General features: G+C 36.1%; 1 protein-coding gene across 1 annotated transcript in view; it reads left to right on the forward strand.

The window, feature by feature from the left end:
- Positions 1 to 17,030, forward strand: part of Slit2 (slit guidance ligand 2) — a gene marked incomplete at its 5' end in the record, with an annotated part of 140,424 nt that overhangs the window by 39,652 nt on the left and 83,742 nt on the right. Inside the window, 5 exons of the mRNA XM_041643762.1 lie at positions 5,550 to 5,621; positions 10,915 to 11,058; positions 11,170 to 11,333; positions 12,242 to 12,265; positions 15,631 to 15,781. Of these exons, the coding sequence (XP_041499696.1) occupies positions 5,550 to 5,621; positions 10,915 to 11,058; positions 11,170 to 11,333; positions 12,242 to 12,265; positions 15,631 to 15,781 (555 nt within the window). The remainder of the gene's footprint in view (positions 1 to 5,549; positions 5,622 to 10,914; positions 11,059 to 11,169; positions 11,334 to 12,241; positions 12,266 to 15,630; positions 15,782 to 17,030) is intronic.

Raw genomic sequence — 17,030 nt, forward strand, 5'->3', positions numbered from 1 at the left:
AGGCGCAAGACAGTTTCTCTATTAAGCAATGGTATTCACAGCATACAGAGAGGAATCGCACATCATACATCTACTGAAACTGTGAAAATATTTTAAATAAGACAATATCAAATACCTCTACAGATTTTTTATTAAAGAACTAAACATAAACAATTTGAAATTGGTATTTACTAAAATATTCCCATGTCTTAGAGAAGACATGATTTGTACAGCAATTTTAAAGGCCATTCTTAGTATGTATAAAATCATTTGATATTATTAGCATAACACTTACTAATTTTTGGTATAACATTATACCCCAACTTATTAATTTGTTAGAATATGCATTGTCAGAAAAATATCTTTTAAAAATCATACACTAATGGAATGATTTTATCCTTGGGGACAGAAAACGATTGCATTTTATATTTATTTATGTGCATAGGTGTGCTGTTGTGTTGTGTGTATGGGTGGAGAACAGAGGACATCTTATAGGAGTTCCTCCTTTCCTTTTACCTGTGGACCCCTGGGATGCACTCGTGTCCACAGTTTGTGCAGCCCCTTTGCTACCTTGGGCCATCTCACTGTCTACTTCATGGTCTTTTGCTTTCCTTACTCTAACAACATTACAGGTGACATTTAGAAGTTCCTCTCAGGGTTAGCATATTAGAATCCTACTGCTCTCTCCTCTCTGTTTCACATCTTGTGGGAGGAAACACACATCTGCTCCTGTTTGAGTGCTTGTGAGTGAAGAAGAGAAAAGAGCTGTGGGTGTAGATTTCCACTTGTTCTCCTCTTCTTTGCCATGGGATACTTCGGGCTGACTAGCCTGGGAGCTACACACCCTTTCTTGTGCTTCTCATGTCACAGAAGCAGTGGTTCATTCATGCAGCGTGGCAGGGGCTTTGTCCCATAGCGTTATCTCTCCACCTCGCTACAGCTTCATTGCTTTATTTTTATCAACTTATCATTTTGTTCTGATTCAGAAACACCCTTTCATGGTGATAAAGTAGCTGCTAAGCAGAGTAACACAGTGGCAAGCTTACACTTTAAATATTGTAATGTTTTGCATTGAGTCCTAATTCTACCCCTTCCTAGCTCATGGCTGATCAAGTTACTAATTCACATGTGCCTCAGTTATCCTGTCTCTAAAATGGGGAACAGAGTATTCCCTTGCTTTACAGAAGTAGGGTACAAACTTCTGGAGGTAATAGGTATGGTCATACCCGGTTCTTCATGACTGAAGATCAGTTTGGATGGTTCAGGATTTTATGTATTCCAGAGAATATCCATGCCCCAAATCCTTAGCCTATGAGCACCTTATTTTCATCATTTTAAATCAATATATTGATATCTATCAAAACTCACTAACAGGACTGGAGAATGCCTAGGTGTTTAACAGCTTATACTACACTTGTACAAGACCCCAGATTATCTCTCAGTGCTCATGGCAAATGTAGACCCCAGCACTCTCATGCACACCCCCCTATACACGTGTATATATTAAAATAAAATATATTATTTTAATTTAACTTTCTGTACTTCTGTGTCTTCATCACTTCATTCCCAATTTCTGTAGAGGCCACAGTATAATGCTCAATTGAGTCTCCTGTAGACTTTTCTTGGACTGCACTTGGTTCTCCTGCCTAGTATTGCATATTTCACTACTGGACTTTCCATGACAATGAAAACCTATCCTCTCCATTTATCCCTTGCTTCCTCCTTGCTCTGATTTCTTAAAATTGTTCACTCTTATATTCTCAGTGTACATCATTGTTTTTAATTTATAGGATGAGGTCTTTGGCATCTCCTTTAATGATAATGTCAGCCCATAGTATATCTTTTGCAATAGACAGTACGTTTTCCTGCATTACATAATTTTTTTCTGCTGCAGGAACTTTATCTTTTGCCAACTTTCAGCAAGGCAAAATTCAAACTGACCAACATAGCTCCTGTTGCCCATTTTCCCTCAGTCAAATCCCATATGTTTTAGGTAGATTTGTATTCTTAGCTTTGCTGCTAGTTGCACAAACAAGAACTTCTTTAATGTGCCTGTGTTGTTATAAAGGACCTAAAAAGTCTCCCACCCTATCTAAATAATCATGCTTCTCTGGAGACACTACTCAATGTGTTATTAGTGATATTTGGATTTGATTCAACTTTGTGTTCAGAGGAGATCATTTGTTTTCTAGTTTTGTTTTAATAGTATAATTATTTAATTTATTTAAAAAGCATAGGTGCTGGGAGAAAAGGAGTCCACTGTCTTTCAGTGTGTGGCCCCCCCGGTGATTTCACCAGGCTCCAGGGGACATCACGCATCAAAAAGTATACAGACAACATAAACTGAACTTGAACAATCTAAAGTTTTTTAAAACAAAAGAGAGGACACAGAGTTGTGTGGGTAGGAAAGGCAGAGCGGGTCTGAGAGGAGTTGTTCAGTGCGGGGGGAGCAAATGTAACCAAAATACATTATACAAAATTCTCAAGGAGCAAAAAAACATTGCCAAAACAAAACAAAACAAAAAAAAAAACACAAATTCTTTGACCTCCTTGCATTTTATTTTTTTATGTCTTTTCTTTCCCTCATCTTTATATATCTTATCTTATTTTCTTGAAACTACTTTGGCTTTGGATAATTTTGACCTGTTTTTCTGCTGCTGCCATCTTTACACCATTCTCACATAAGAACAGTGATTCTGTCTGTAATCCCAGCTCTGTATCGGTAGCTACAGTGGGATCCCTTGCGCTGACAGAAAACAGTCCACTCTATGAGTGAGGTCCTGAATCAGTGAGCCACTGGATCTCAAAAACTAAAGGGTGGAAGTGATTGAGCACACTTAGGTTGGGCTCTGTGCTAAAACTCACATACCCACATGTACATGCGTACACACACACACACGCACAACAACAACAACAACAACAACACAGTGTACCCTGGCCTCACACGACTATACATTTGGTAAAGAAATCTCATTCACAGGTATGTAGTATTTGCTGACTGGCTTTGTTTGCAGTTGATAGACCACATACCAAGACCATCTCTCCAGTCTGTTTCCTGTGTCCCTGCATGAGTTCCTCCTTTCACTGCTATTTTCTATTTTCCCTTTTGGTCTGATACTAACAATATTAATTTAGTAATTTTGTGACATGATCCTTTGACAACCCACATGGTACTTTGAAAAAGAATAATTCCGTGATAAACTAACGACCTTTCTCCTAACCAAACCACCTTAGATGCTTCTCCCAAGTGAATAACACGTGAAGTGATTCACACTTTCATCTTTTTTAAAGTGGGACTCTCATGATTTATGAATGCCTTTGTTAATTTTTAAATATCAGTGGATTAAAAAAATATGAAAATTTAGTTTTCGAAATTACACTTTGGATTGTTCAATTGATATAAAACCCATTCATCTAGGCCAGATCAGTTGTATGTTTACAAATGGCAGGCATTTATGACTTGCGTGTTGAATTTCCTTGAAGTGGGTACCATGCTTGCAATCTAGCACACTTGCTGACATGTGCAAGGACACTTGGCTACTGTTGGATGTTTCAATTCAATTAAATATTGTGAGCTGATGTCGTATTAATCTGTCCAGTTGTAAATCCCCCTGATTTCTTTTATTCTTGGTCTCAAAAACATACATTTCCCCTTTTTCGTTTTTTGATGCTCACTTCACCGTCTCTCTAACAATACAGCCTTTTTTCTTTGGTTCTTTGATTTTTAAAATAAATTGCTTCTTCTCTAATTGATTTGTTTGATTCTCTAAAGAAAAGTCTCTATATTCGATATAAGTGCCTTTTTAAGTGTGCTTTAAAGTTGTGGCACTGGCATCTGAACAAATGGACTGTCTCCCTGCACTGTGTAACAACTTGATTTATTTATTCTTTGGCGTGTTTTCTTCCTCCTCGGTAATACATTCCACCTCTTGCTGGCATCTCAGAAGGTAAACAGTATTCCCCTCACTCCAGTAATTTTTTTCCCATTGCACCTTCATCTTTCACACACTAGAATCATTCACTGGTGTCAAGAAAATTACTTATTACAAATCATCTATTCAGCTTTTCCTTTGTATACCAAGACACTCATCTATCCTTATCCAGTTCTGAAATTATATTTATTGTAGGCAGTGTGTAAACATGAAAAAGAAGGTGCATTTAAACAGCCTCTAAGAGGCAAAGCCCTTCCTACTTTGGTTGGGAATTTATATGCCTGTATTTCTAAAGAAAAATTATGATATTATTAATAAAAATGTTCTGCGTTTAAAGTACCTATCATATTATAAAAGTTTCCATATTACTAAATATCTTTTAAATAATAATTTTTAGTCCTATAAAGTGTATATTCACAATTTATCATTCAGGTTACTTGGGACAGTTATTTGAGTTTAATTTTCCTGTGTTTCAAATTGTGCATGGTTAAAGTTTATATTTATATATAATAAATAAAGTTTATATATATAAAATAAATAAAGTTTATATATAAAATAAATAAAGTTTATATATATATACACATAAATTTTAACCATAATATGTGTGTGTGTGTGTGTGTGTGTGTGTGTGTGTGTGTTAACTGGGTTATTTTCTTAACCAAAAATCCTAAGAGTGTCTTATGCTATATCCTTAAAACTTATGTAAATATGTCTATGATTTTTATATAGTCAATCAAATGGCCCCTAATAATATAATTTTTAACTTCTACACATTTTTCTTTCACTCCAAATTCTGTAATAGTAATTATTGGGAACCTATTTTTAACACTTACATGATCTTTCAATCACTTCCGTTCAGCTCATTTGCTTTTTACACCATTTCACCCTGCTTGGAAATATATTCCTTCATTATTCTCAGCTAATTTATCATCGTTTCACTTGTCAATCCAGTACCAGAAAGTCACTGTGTACTAACAGATGTGTTAGGTGGCAGATGTCCTGACTTGATTAAGTCAAGGTCCTTTCTCCTTAATATCTTCACTTGATGTGCGATCAGATGTCAGTATCCTCGCGGTTTGTTCTGCTTCATACTTGATGGAGGGGAAATACACACTTAAAATGTTCTTAATCTTATTCATAATCATTATTCTCTAAGATCTAATGTTCCTCATACATAAGTCTTGTACCTTTTATTTTCTAAGTCCCTGTCCTTATATCTGCTTCTACTTCTACAGCAGTGTTTTGAGCATGAAATCACTCATTTAATGAGCAATAGTTTCTATACTGATTATTTTCTGCATACGTTGTGCTCTGATTGCCTACAAGTTGTGTGCATGCATATAAGTAGGGTGTTATCTGTAGAAAACCTTACAGTTTGACAAGGATTGTTTGCAGAAAAAAGGCAAATAAATTGTAAACTGTTTTGCGTTAGCTGAGTCCAAATTATGTACAGTAGGCTTGTATATTATCGATAATCAGACGATTTTTATGTTATTCAATTTTCATTTGGATGCTATAATATATTAAGTGCTTACTAATCTCCCTAAGTACGTGTGTGTGTGCACGTGTGTGTGTGTGTGTACACATATATGAACTAGCTAGGCTTGTATCATTCTAATTGTTTTATCATTGTTTCAGTGTCCTGTATGGAAATAAAATCACAGAACTCCCAAAAAGTTTATTCGAAGGACTATTTTCCTTACAACTACTGTAAGTATTTCATTGCCATGAATTTATAGCACTTAATGTTTTTTTAATATGCCGTCTTTTAATTATCTGGAGGCTTTAACCCAAAATAGCCCAACTTAATGTGACAAAAATGATTAATGAAGCAATGCTAAAGTTGATCATAGCTATTTATGTAAAGACAAAACCCTTCAGAACGATCCAAGAATGTTTCTCTCCACAATAAAATGAACGATTGTGTTCTGGCCGCCCCACTGTGGAGAGGTTATGTAGTGATACGCATCCCATAAAATACTCAGTTCTGATGTGACCAGCAGCTAGGATGGAGCCAGAGACATGGGATATACTTACAATCCACTCAACACTGTAGATCCAACAATGAAAATCCTGACTAACTTCTACAAACATAGGCATGGAATACAGTGACATGATGGCAATCTCCCAATTGATTTTTATTGAAATTTCTCCAACTCCCTTTGTTGCATTAAAGCCCACACTGCTTAGATTAGGGCGGCCCCTCTTTTGTATTGAAAAAAATCACTTTATTTATATAAACCAGATTTGTTGCTATGTATTATTTATTTATTTATTTTATGATGTATGCAGCATTCTGCTTACATGTGTCCCTGCAGGACAGAAGAGGGCACCAGATGTTATTACAGCAGGTTGTAAGCCACAGTGTGGTTGCTGGGAATTGAACTCAAAACCTCTAGACAGTCAATGCTCTCAACCTCTGAGCCATTTCTCTGGCCCTTAGTACCTGATCATTTGCATGTAAGTTCATTAAACAAAGAGAGTAGAAAGGCAGTGTAAGGGTTGAATTTAGTTTGTAGCCTCCATTACCCAGCAACCTCCTTTGTGGCAGAACCTGCTCTGAAAGCTTTGAATATAAAGATAATCATGATTTGATGCTTTTCCTCGCCTTTCTCACAACCATTCTCTCTCACAATTCTTCATTTTAGAATAGTTTTTCTCTTCCAATAGTATTTATTCATTGGTAATTATATGATTAAAAACTTACTAGTAACCCCACAAGCTTCCTAGTGTAACTATTATTCCTTACTTGAGAAACTTATTGTTTAATTGCCCTAGTATCCTTGTGTTAAACTGTTTTCACCACACTGTAATTTGTATCACAACCAAATTCATATAAGCAAAAAAAGAAAAAGTTGTTAAAAAGAAAAAAAGCTTACTGTGTGTATCATTCACCTCCGCTTAGCACTGTATCATCTCCTCAATTTATGTACATATTTTAGTGAGTGATGATACATACAGCTTTTTTGCACTGATGATTGAAAGGTTCTACCTCTTTTTTCCTATTTTTATTGACCTTATTTAGCTCCACAGTATTCTCTGCTCCCTTCCCTTCCTCTTCCCTCTGCTTCTACGCTCTCCCATTGTCCCCATGCTTCCAAGTTACTCAGGAAATCTTGTCTGTTCCTACTTCCCATGTAGACTAGATCCATTTATGTCGCTCTTAGGGTCCTCATTGTTGTCTTAGTTCTCTGGGGTTGTAAATTGTAGGCTGGTTATCTTTGCTTTATATCTAAAAACCACTTATGAGTGAGGACATATAATATTTGTCTTTCTGGGTCTGAGTTACCTCACTCAATATGTTTTTGGTACCCATCCATTTTCCTACAAATCTGAAGATGTCATTATTTTTTTCTGCTGTGTAGTACTCCATTGTGTAAATGTACCACATTTGAAATTAATTTATCAACATGTTTATTTGATAAAATGATGTATATGATACACATCATAAATATAGCATAATGCTATAGTCAAATATTGTTAAGTAGTTACCATATTGTTGATATCCTCATTTTCTAAGAATTCTCTTCCATGCGCAGTATTCTCAATTGTTCTTACCATCATGGTGCTATTTAACATCAACACTCAAAATTCGTGTAGTTTTGGTTACTGTAACACATGTGTGGGTAAAACATATGCATATAAGAAAATATAATTTATAAAACTACTGTTTTTAATATGCAGTCTCCCAGCTCTCAAGGAAGACCCATTCTTTTACCTTCCAGGATTTAAAATATAGATTATTCCAATCCTTTAACAAATAGCCAAGAACATTATGAAGTGGGAGATCCTTATCTTTGCTTGAACAGAGGGTGATAGGAAGAAGAAGCAAGATAATGAAAAAAACCTTGGGAAATAGCTGTTGGCTTGTTTTCATTCTTTTGTTTTAAAATTTTATTGAGCTATACATTTTTCCCTACTCCTCTCCCTTCCTTTCCCCTCCCCTTTTACCCTTTCCCATGATCCCCATGCCTCCAATTTACTCTGGAGATCTTGTCTTTTTCTACATTCCATATAGATTAGATCCATGTATGTCTCTCTTAGGGTTCTCATTGTTGTCTAGGTTCTCTGGGATTGTGATTTGTAGGCTGGTTTTCTTTCTTTATGTTTAAGAATCACTTATGAGTGAGTACATATGATAATTGTCTTTCTGGGTCTGGGTTACCTCACTCAAAATGATGCTTTCTAGCTCCATCCATTTGCCTGCCGAATTCAAGATGTTGTTATTTTTTTTTCTGCTGTGTAGCACTCTGTTTTGTATATGTACCACATTTTCCTAATCCACTCTTCTGTCAAAGGGCATTTAGGTTGTTTCCAGGTTCTGGCTATTTCAAACAATGCTGCTATAAACATAGTTGAGCACGTGTCCTTAAGGCATGATTGAGCATCCTTTGGATATATACCCAAAGGTGTGGTATTCCTGGGTCTTGAGAAAGGTTGTTTCCTAATTTTCTGAGAAATCACCATACTAAGATCCTAAAGGGCTATACCAGCTTGCACTCACACAGCAATGCAGGAGTGTTTCCTTTACCCCACAACCTCTCCAGCATAAGTTGTCGTCAGGGTTTTTGATCTTGGCCATTCTTACAGGAATAACATGGAATATCAGAGTTGTTTTGATTTGCATTTCTGTGATGACTAAAGATGTTAAGCATTTCTTAAGTGTCTCTCAGCCATTTTAGTTCCTCTGTTGAGAGTTCTCTGTTTAAGTCTGTACTCCATTTTGTATTGAATAATTTGTTCTTTTGATGACCAATTTCTCGAGTTCTTTGTATATTTTGGAGATCAAACCTTTCTGATGTGGGGTTGGTGAAGATCTTTTCCCATTCTGTAAGCTGGGTTTTGTCTTGTTGACCATGTCCTTTGCTTTACAGAAGCTTTTCAGTTTCAAGGGGTCCCATTTATTAATTGTTTCCCTCAGTGTCTATGCTTCTGTGGTTATATTTAGGAAGTGATCTCCTGTACCAGTGCATTCAAGTGTGCTTTCCACTTTCTCTTCTATGAGGTTCTTTATTCTTAACATTGTACTGTTTTAAAATGAGCACCAACCTCTCACAGAAACAGCTGCTCTCAGCTTCTTCAGACTGCCTCTGTTTCCTCATCTTAAATATGTGTTGTCAAACTCCTTTATTCAGTCAGCATATGAATTAAGGAACATTCCCAGCATTGCTTGTATTACTTACTGCCAAGAATGGGATGGTAGGTACACCATGAACCCACCAATCCCAAATTAAAAAAAAAAATCCAGGACCTAAATAAGTTTTAGATGCACCGTAGAGAAACTTAAAACTTCATCTCCTGATGGGAGAACACAAAGCACAGAAAACAAGATTATCAGGAGAAGAATACAGCCTTGAATATTTATAAAGAATGTAAAAAGCAAAATCTAAATCTTTGTTAGTTGTACACAGTTTACCGTTGTCTAATGAGAAAACATACTCATTATGTTACATAATGAGAATTACCCAAACCACATAGCAGGCAATTTTGAGCTACTAAATGTTTTAAGGCTCTAAATAAAATAAAAAGGTAGAGACAGAGAACATTGAACAAGCACTGCAGAAATGGCTGAGCTGTATTCGGAGGAATGTGGTACTCAACTAGAAACGGGTAATGAGACTGCATAGCATTACCTACTGTGCTTAGGAAGAGTTATAGAGAGGGCAACTCATGCTTAAGTAGCAATTGTATTCTGGAAAGCACGCACGGCACCAATGGTAAGACATGGTCACATATAACCATCGTATTTATCCTACATGAGTGATGCCTGCCAGTGTATGATCTCTAAAGCACCCTTCCACAGTTTATTGATGTAATCTAGGGGAAGAGTGGGATTGTAGGCTATTGTGTTAGGTGGGTGTTTATACTGCAACTAATCTAGGGGAAGAGTGGGATTGTAGGCTATTGTGTTAGGTGGGTGTTTATACTGCAACTAGAGCTTTGAATGTGGCAGTGCAAGTTTCTATCTAAGAGCAATATCACATAGTCATGTCACAGCAGCTTGTAGTATGTAGTAGGGGTGTGTGAAATATGAGGGAACAAAATAGAAAAATACCCATGACATCCTGGGTACAAATGACAGTCATTTATAGCATCAATAGCTACAAAAAAACATTACCTTTATATTTTATATATGTAGATATATGATATATATGTATATATGAGGCATATATGATAACAAGATGTATGTATGTGTATATATATATATATATATATGAAAATAGGAAAACAGACCAAATATAGCCAATTGAAAGAACTAGGGATTGGAAAGGGGCAGAAACCTTAAAAATATATGAAGTAGTTAGGGTTGAAGAGCAACATGTTTATGTCTCGAAGAATCCAGAAAGGCAATGTGGCTAGCAAGGCACAGATCTGGGAGAAATTTCTGTATAGAGGACAAAAAAATCTGATCTTAATGGAAAAGAGCAAGGTATCAACTGGAGTAACCACAGAGGGAAGGGCAGGGGAATGAGTAAAGCTGTAGAGTCCCAGAGTGAGCTATAGACCATTTTTGATATTAATTCTTAAGGCTGTTCTCTGTCTAGAGTCTTGCTCAGACCATAGATGTTGCATGGTCCGAGTAAATATGTCAAAAAGGACCACTCTGGTTGCTGTTTTAGAAGGAGCCTGAACTTCTCCAGAGTGGCTGGAGACAATAATAATGTTTTAAATTGTTTTTCGTTTGATCTTGATAACAGAAGCCAAACCTCTTCTACTTTTGTCTATGGTTTTACATCTAGGTAATCCTTTGTAATCTTTTGATCATCTGTACTGAATGCATTTATGAGAACCATTTGATTTCAGTTCATTTTACCATTTGACTCTCATTTTTTAATGTAAACCCCCAACTTCCCATTCATAGTGCCTACATTATTATTAAATTTACAACATTAGTGTTAAAATTAAATGTCTTTCTCTTGATTGGGTTTCCTCCAGAAGTGCTATATTACAGGTGAATTAGTGAGATGCTGCACTTTAATTTTATGACTGTTTGATCAAACAGATTATTGAATGCCAACAAGATAAACTGCCTTCGGGTAGATGCTTTTCAGGACCTGCACAACTTGAACCTTCTCTCGTTATATGACAACAAACTTCAGACTGTTGCCAAGGGCACCTTCTCAGCTCTCAGAGCCATCCAAACTATGTATGTATGCACAATTTGAACCAAGTATAATGATGATTACTTTCACTGTGATTGTGAGAGCCAAGTCATAAGCAAGTCATGTATAAAACTCTTCTGCTGTGTTTCTGAAAGGCATTTGGCCCAGAACCCTTTCATTTGTGACTGCCATCTCAAGTGGCTAGCGGATTATCTCCACACCAACCCAATTGAGACCAGCGGTGCCCGTTGCACCAGCCCCCGCCGCCTGGCTAACAAAAGAATTGGACAGATCAAAAGCAAGAAATTTCGTTGTTCAGGTAATTTCTCACTTCGTGAGACATTTCTGTAGGACCAAAGGCTGTGGTTACTTGAGAATTAGCAACAGCAGCTGCCTTTGCTTGATTATCAAGCATTGTGCAATCTCCTTTTTTTCCTTCTGTCTGGGGAGGGGAAAAGCAGGAGAAATATAGATGCAACTCAAATAATATAGCCAGCAAAATAATTATCAATCAAATGAAAAAGATGTCTGGATCCCTCATTGTATGTCTTAGGGATTGGATGTATCCAGGACCTTTCAGATAACTTGAAATACAGTTTTTAAAAAAAAAAGCACTGTTACTCCTCCTGTTTGTTGTACTGGTCTCCGCTGACCAGCATCAAATAGCCAGACATTCTCTCATTTATTCACAGAGCAAAATAAGACGGGATTACATGGTTTTTTCAAACTCAGAAGTAGAGGGTAGGAGTCTCCTGATGCCTCATTTCTTTCTAGGATACACTGTGAAGCCACATTTTTTTGAGACTATCTTTTCACATTTGGGAAACACTGCATTTATCCCCCCCAAAATCCTTGTGTAACTGTTAACTGGGAAGCTTACTCCATTGTTCATTTGGTCTAGTGTTATATGTTTTCTGATGACTATCAGATGACCTTGACAATCATTTGAAGAGTGTGCTACCTAACTCTTCCGGGCACATTTCCCACTGTGTAGTTAACTCGTGCTAAATGTCTAATATGAAAACTAGGTTTGTGAATGTCCTTCTTTATAAGTTTATCACTCACTGTGTATTGTTTTAGTTCTGTGAATATACTTTGTCACTTAGTTATCTGTAATAACTTTAGCCCATTCTTAATCTAATATAACTCATATCTCTGCTTGCTGACATTCAGGTACATCTTCTATTTTTTTTCTCTCTCTTTCTTTTTTTTTTTTTTTTTATTTAGCTAAAGAACAGTATTTCATTCCAGGTAGGTTTTTTGCTCGGTGGTAGAACTAACTGCAGACACCCTGTCCTCGACTTCTATAGCTTCTAAACATTGATGTGCATGCTTTTGGGAGCACAGTGAACACTCCATAGATAGAGTGACTTACGCATAGCTCACTTGTTGCTGTATCCTGAAAGCCCCACCTCTGCATGCAGCTTCTGATGTTGAAACTCTATTAAAATAAAAACCCACATTCTCTCTTTTCCCTTACCCCTTTTCACATTATCTGCAGTTTCTCACATTAGCCAAAATATTTCATCCTATGGCTTACTACTTAAACCATGGTTTTTTCCTCTCTCTCTCTCTCTCTCCACTGAATATTTAATCTTTCAGCCTGTTTTTAAAATGTAGCTTTCTAGGCTAGTTTTAAAGACAGCAGCTTCTCTATTGTCAAAGAGCTAGTTCTATATAAAATCAGGTATAATCATGCAGAAATGCATTTTCGACAAAAAAAAAATCTCACTTTTTAAAAGCTTCTTGGTTTGAAAAGAATACTTTTTTGCTTACATTTGTTTTTTAAATATAAAACAGCTGTTCTGTGCTGATCTAGCTGCACTTGTTTTTTATTATTAATTTACTTGTAATTATACGTCCTTGCCTGTCTGGAGTCAGATTATTACTCTACAAAAGGGGATATTCACATCCATCTTGAAGTCATTAGCAGCTAATAGGAACTAAATGCCTTGAATAATCTAAGCAGAAGGAGAACATGTTTCTACAGATTCAATTGCAATGTTTCATCCCTATGCTTCCAACAAACACCTCCAAACTGATGAGTCTAGAGCTAGCTCTTTAAAATGTGTCCCTTACTTACCTTGTTCTTGCCTGCCAAGTGTATGAATTCATCCTGACTTGTTTGCTTTAAAACACTGTATAGTAAAATATTTATAAAGTAATGATTGATTTTGAGGATGTATTTATTCCTTACTCTTAGCATTTAATTAATTGTATATATTTGCTAGATTTAAGTAAATTGCTTAATTTGAATTTCAATGTTCAACTAATAGTCTACATATTGTATCTGTATACATTACCAAAAATGTGCAGAAAACAGCAATTGAATGGTCTTCATCATCAATGTATAAATTTTGTTATTTTTAGCCAACTAAGTGCAAAGTCACCAAACAGTTGAAACTCAACTGGAAAAAGGAATACTTTGAAAACCAGACTGTGCATAGGATAGCACACCAATATGATTTGAATCCCAAGATTATGGCAGTTCATCTAATAATTATCCAAAAATTTAATTCAGTTTCTTGAGAATTTAAGTACAAAAATACCAGTATAACTCAATGCAATAAAAAAATCATGTTGTGAAAGTTATGTTTTCTGCTTCTGCTAGAAAATATGAGCCCATATATTTTTTAGGAAATAACTTCTATATCAAAGATCATATCTTGATTCTCATGCTTTGATAATTGAGTTGCATTTTAAAATTACATGTGGACGTTGTGGCACATAGACTTCTTGGTCCTCATTTTGCTCTTTTTTCCACCTTAAATACTAATTAAGATTTGTATCTATCCAATAAATGGTTTTTAAGTAAGCATTGTTAACTGCCATTGTATTGACTATATGTTTTTGAATGCACTCGGTGAACCTTGTGTCGATACTTTAAACAGAATACTTTTAGCTTTCTCATGACTTGATCTCCGAAGACAGAAAAAATAAAAAAACAAGTTCTTCAACAACTAGGAGGGCACTTGTTGTTGTAATGGAATGTGACATGTAAATGTTGTTATATTTGGTATTTCAACATTTTGTGGAATTCTGATTATGTTCCAATCAAGTGATAAACTTTAAAGCTTGGAGGTCATTTAGAAGCATGTGACCTACCGTCTAACTGTTAATGCATATACTCTATCTATAGCCCTTCTACTTTCCATCACTGGCTTTTCATTCATTTTATAGGTGCATTCATAGATTGCTCCTTTGTATGGCGTTCCAGACATTCTGATGATAAAACAATTAAAAAAAATCTGTCTCACAGACAGTTCAGCCATTAAGGGAACCCACAAGCATTTAATTTTTACTGTACATCTTTTATGTCATTGCATTTTCTGTAAGCCATTATACTTCAAAAGTGCTATCAGTTTTGCAAAGCATGACAAACGCATCACACAAAGCAATCCCATGCCTAAAGTTGCATAGAAACAAGGAAGAGAACATAGTTTGGTGTATATGTGTCTATTAACCTTAAATGGGATGATTCTGTCTTTCTTTCCTTTTTGGCGATCTTTTCTTTTGCAGGAATTCACCATTTGGCTTGTAAGTAAACGCGTCCAATGTGAAATGTAACACAGCCTCTTTTCAATCCCCGATGTACCTTCTTCTAGTCTTCATGTTTTGCGCCTATTTTCCGTGAAGAAACCACACATCTCTTGAGCTTCTCTGTTGTCCCTGTAGCTTACCTTCAACTTCTTCCTGGATGTTCTTCCCGAAAGCTGTGGTTTCCGCTCTGCAGTTCTGAGGAACTCAGGAGGCACCTTTCCGTATAGCCCCTTCTTTGTGTTTCCAGGCACCCTTCGGTAGTCATGCTCTCTCTCTGATTCCGCGGGAAGAATGCATGTCATGTAAACAGTATGATGCTTCCAGACCGTTCGTAGCTTTCCTCCTCCCTTCGTCTTTCCTCTCGATCTTCCCTCTGGCCTAGTGGTTGGTGTAGTGATAATGTAGCGAGATTTTCTGTTGTGCTTGATCTAACCATGTGGTTGCGAGGTATGAGTAAAACATGGTTCCGTCAAGCACCATGGAACGTCACGCAGCTTTCTACAGCATGGCAAGCTGCTGAGGCTCAAGGCAGGACTTACGTGGCTTTTTTATAGAGTCAAAATGAAAAGAAAAAAAAAGAGGGCTTTGGGAGTGTTTCTGAAGATTATGTGAGAGGGAGAGAATAATAATAAGTCCATGGAAAAACTTAAAACCTAAGTATACCGATTTTCCTTAAAAGCCCTACTTTACAGTAATATACAGGAGTATGCTTATTACTAGATATGTTTTCAATTTTTGACTCAGAAAAGAATAAACTTGGTTAACAATTCATAGCCATTGTGTGATTAGCTGTGAAATAGACTAGCGTGGCTCAGAACTGGATCAGCAGAAAGTACAGCTGTGAAAGCTCAACTTTATTAATGTTTTCCTGTCATGTGAATCTGGTCACTCTTTTTTTTCCAGAAAATTCCAAGCCTTTCTTTTAATCCTCTCCTGACATCCATTGACCAAAAATTCCCTAAGTTGTCTCCCTGCTGCATAATCTATAGTTATCCTCCTACTTTTCTTCCTCTATATATTAATGACTATTCTAACATTCAACTCAGAATCTTATCTTTGGCTTGAATCCTCAATAGGCACAGAAGATTATCGATCAAAATTAAGTGGAGACTGCTTTGCAGACTTGGCTTGCCCTGAGAAGTGTCGCTGTGAGGGGACCACAGTAGATTGCTCCAATCAAAAACTCAACAAAATCCCAGACCATATTCCCCAGTACACAGCAGAACTGTAAGTTCCCCTGACTACAACATCCTGGCCGGGAGGGAGCAGGGGACAGACAGAGTGACACTGTATGAAAACATTGGAATTTTTGTCATGACATTTTAATTCTCAAAAATTGAGTTCACTTAATTAATACACATTCAACTGAGAGGCCCTCTTCTTTGTTCAAGAACATGTTCAAAACTACCTTAGTTCATTTTTAGAGCTACAACTGAACAATCAAATCAAACAAACAAATCAATCAAATCAAAACATACACTCAAAATTCAGTCATTATTTACTAAGGTTGATAATAACAGGGATATCTGATTGTTATTGGTTGTTGATTATGGCAAAACATTTGTAAATGTTTCGTAAATTTATAATAAAATTAATTCTTAAAAGAGCCAAACAAAGTAATTTGGGAATCACCAAATCTGTCAAGGAGTCCTTTCTTCTTTGTTTGACTCCTTCTCTGGCACAGGTGAAAGAACTCAGGGACTGCCAGTTGGAGGGCAAGTAATAGTTGTTTATTTGTTTATAAACAGTGACTAACAGATCAGGGGAAACTAAAATCTCAGACATGATCAAATTTATATTTACAAATTTAGCATAGGATCCAGAATATGAAAAAGTGTAATTTTGGAATTATTTACAGAATCTCTGCCCATGTTTAGCTCACCTTTCCTGGTTATAAAAGAAAGATGTACAATGTAAGTTTTCCAAGACCCATGAAGACAATAGGAAAATCTGCTTTTTGAACACCTTAGCTCTGTTTATTTATGGCACCATCTGGTATTTGTCATTTATTGCTTTGCAAAGTTGCTTGTCTGTGTGTATGCACGAGCCTTCTATCTTCAGCTCGATTGCAGCCTCTTGATTGCTGGGACTATATGTTATCATTTCTGCCACCCTGTGTCTATACACATGCCTGTTACTTAATGAATTTAAGTCAATTTGAATAATTAGAAACAATGTCTTTCAAATGGTTGACACAATCTAATTTCTTTGTGGTTTCTACATTTCATGGTATAGATACTAGCTCAACAATTTTAAGAATGTCAGAGAGCATGTAGCAAGATCCAGGAATTACACTTTGTGTGGCTGTGTGCAGACATGTGCTTATTTCTCATAATACTGCATGCAAATTATAATATGTTAAGCATGATAATTAATTAAATAAATTATTCTCTAATCTATAATTCTATTACAGCCTAGTCTGTAAGGTAAGACTCAGAAAAATTCTGTTTTAAAAGTTTAATAACTTTTCAAATAA

Source organism: Microtus oregoni, unplaced genomic scaffold (assembly GCF_018167655.1).
Source record: "Microtus oregoni isolate MIOR12 unplaced genomic scaffold, Mior012 000090F_ref0000504, whole genome shotgun sequence".
Taxonomy (NCBI): Eukaryota; Metazoa; Chordata; class Mammalia; order Rodentia; family Cricetidae; genus Microtus; species Microtus oregoni.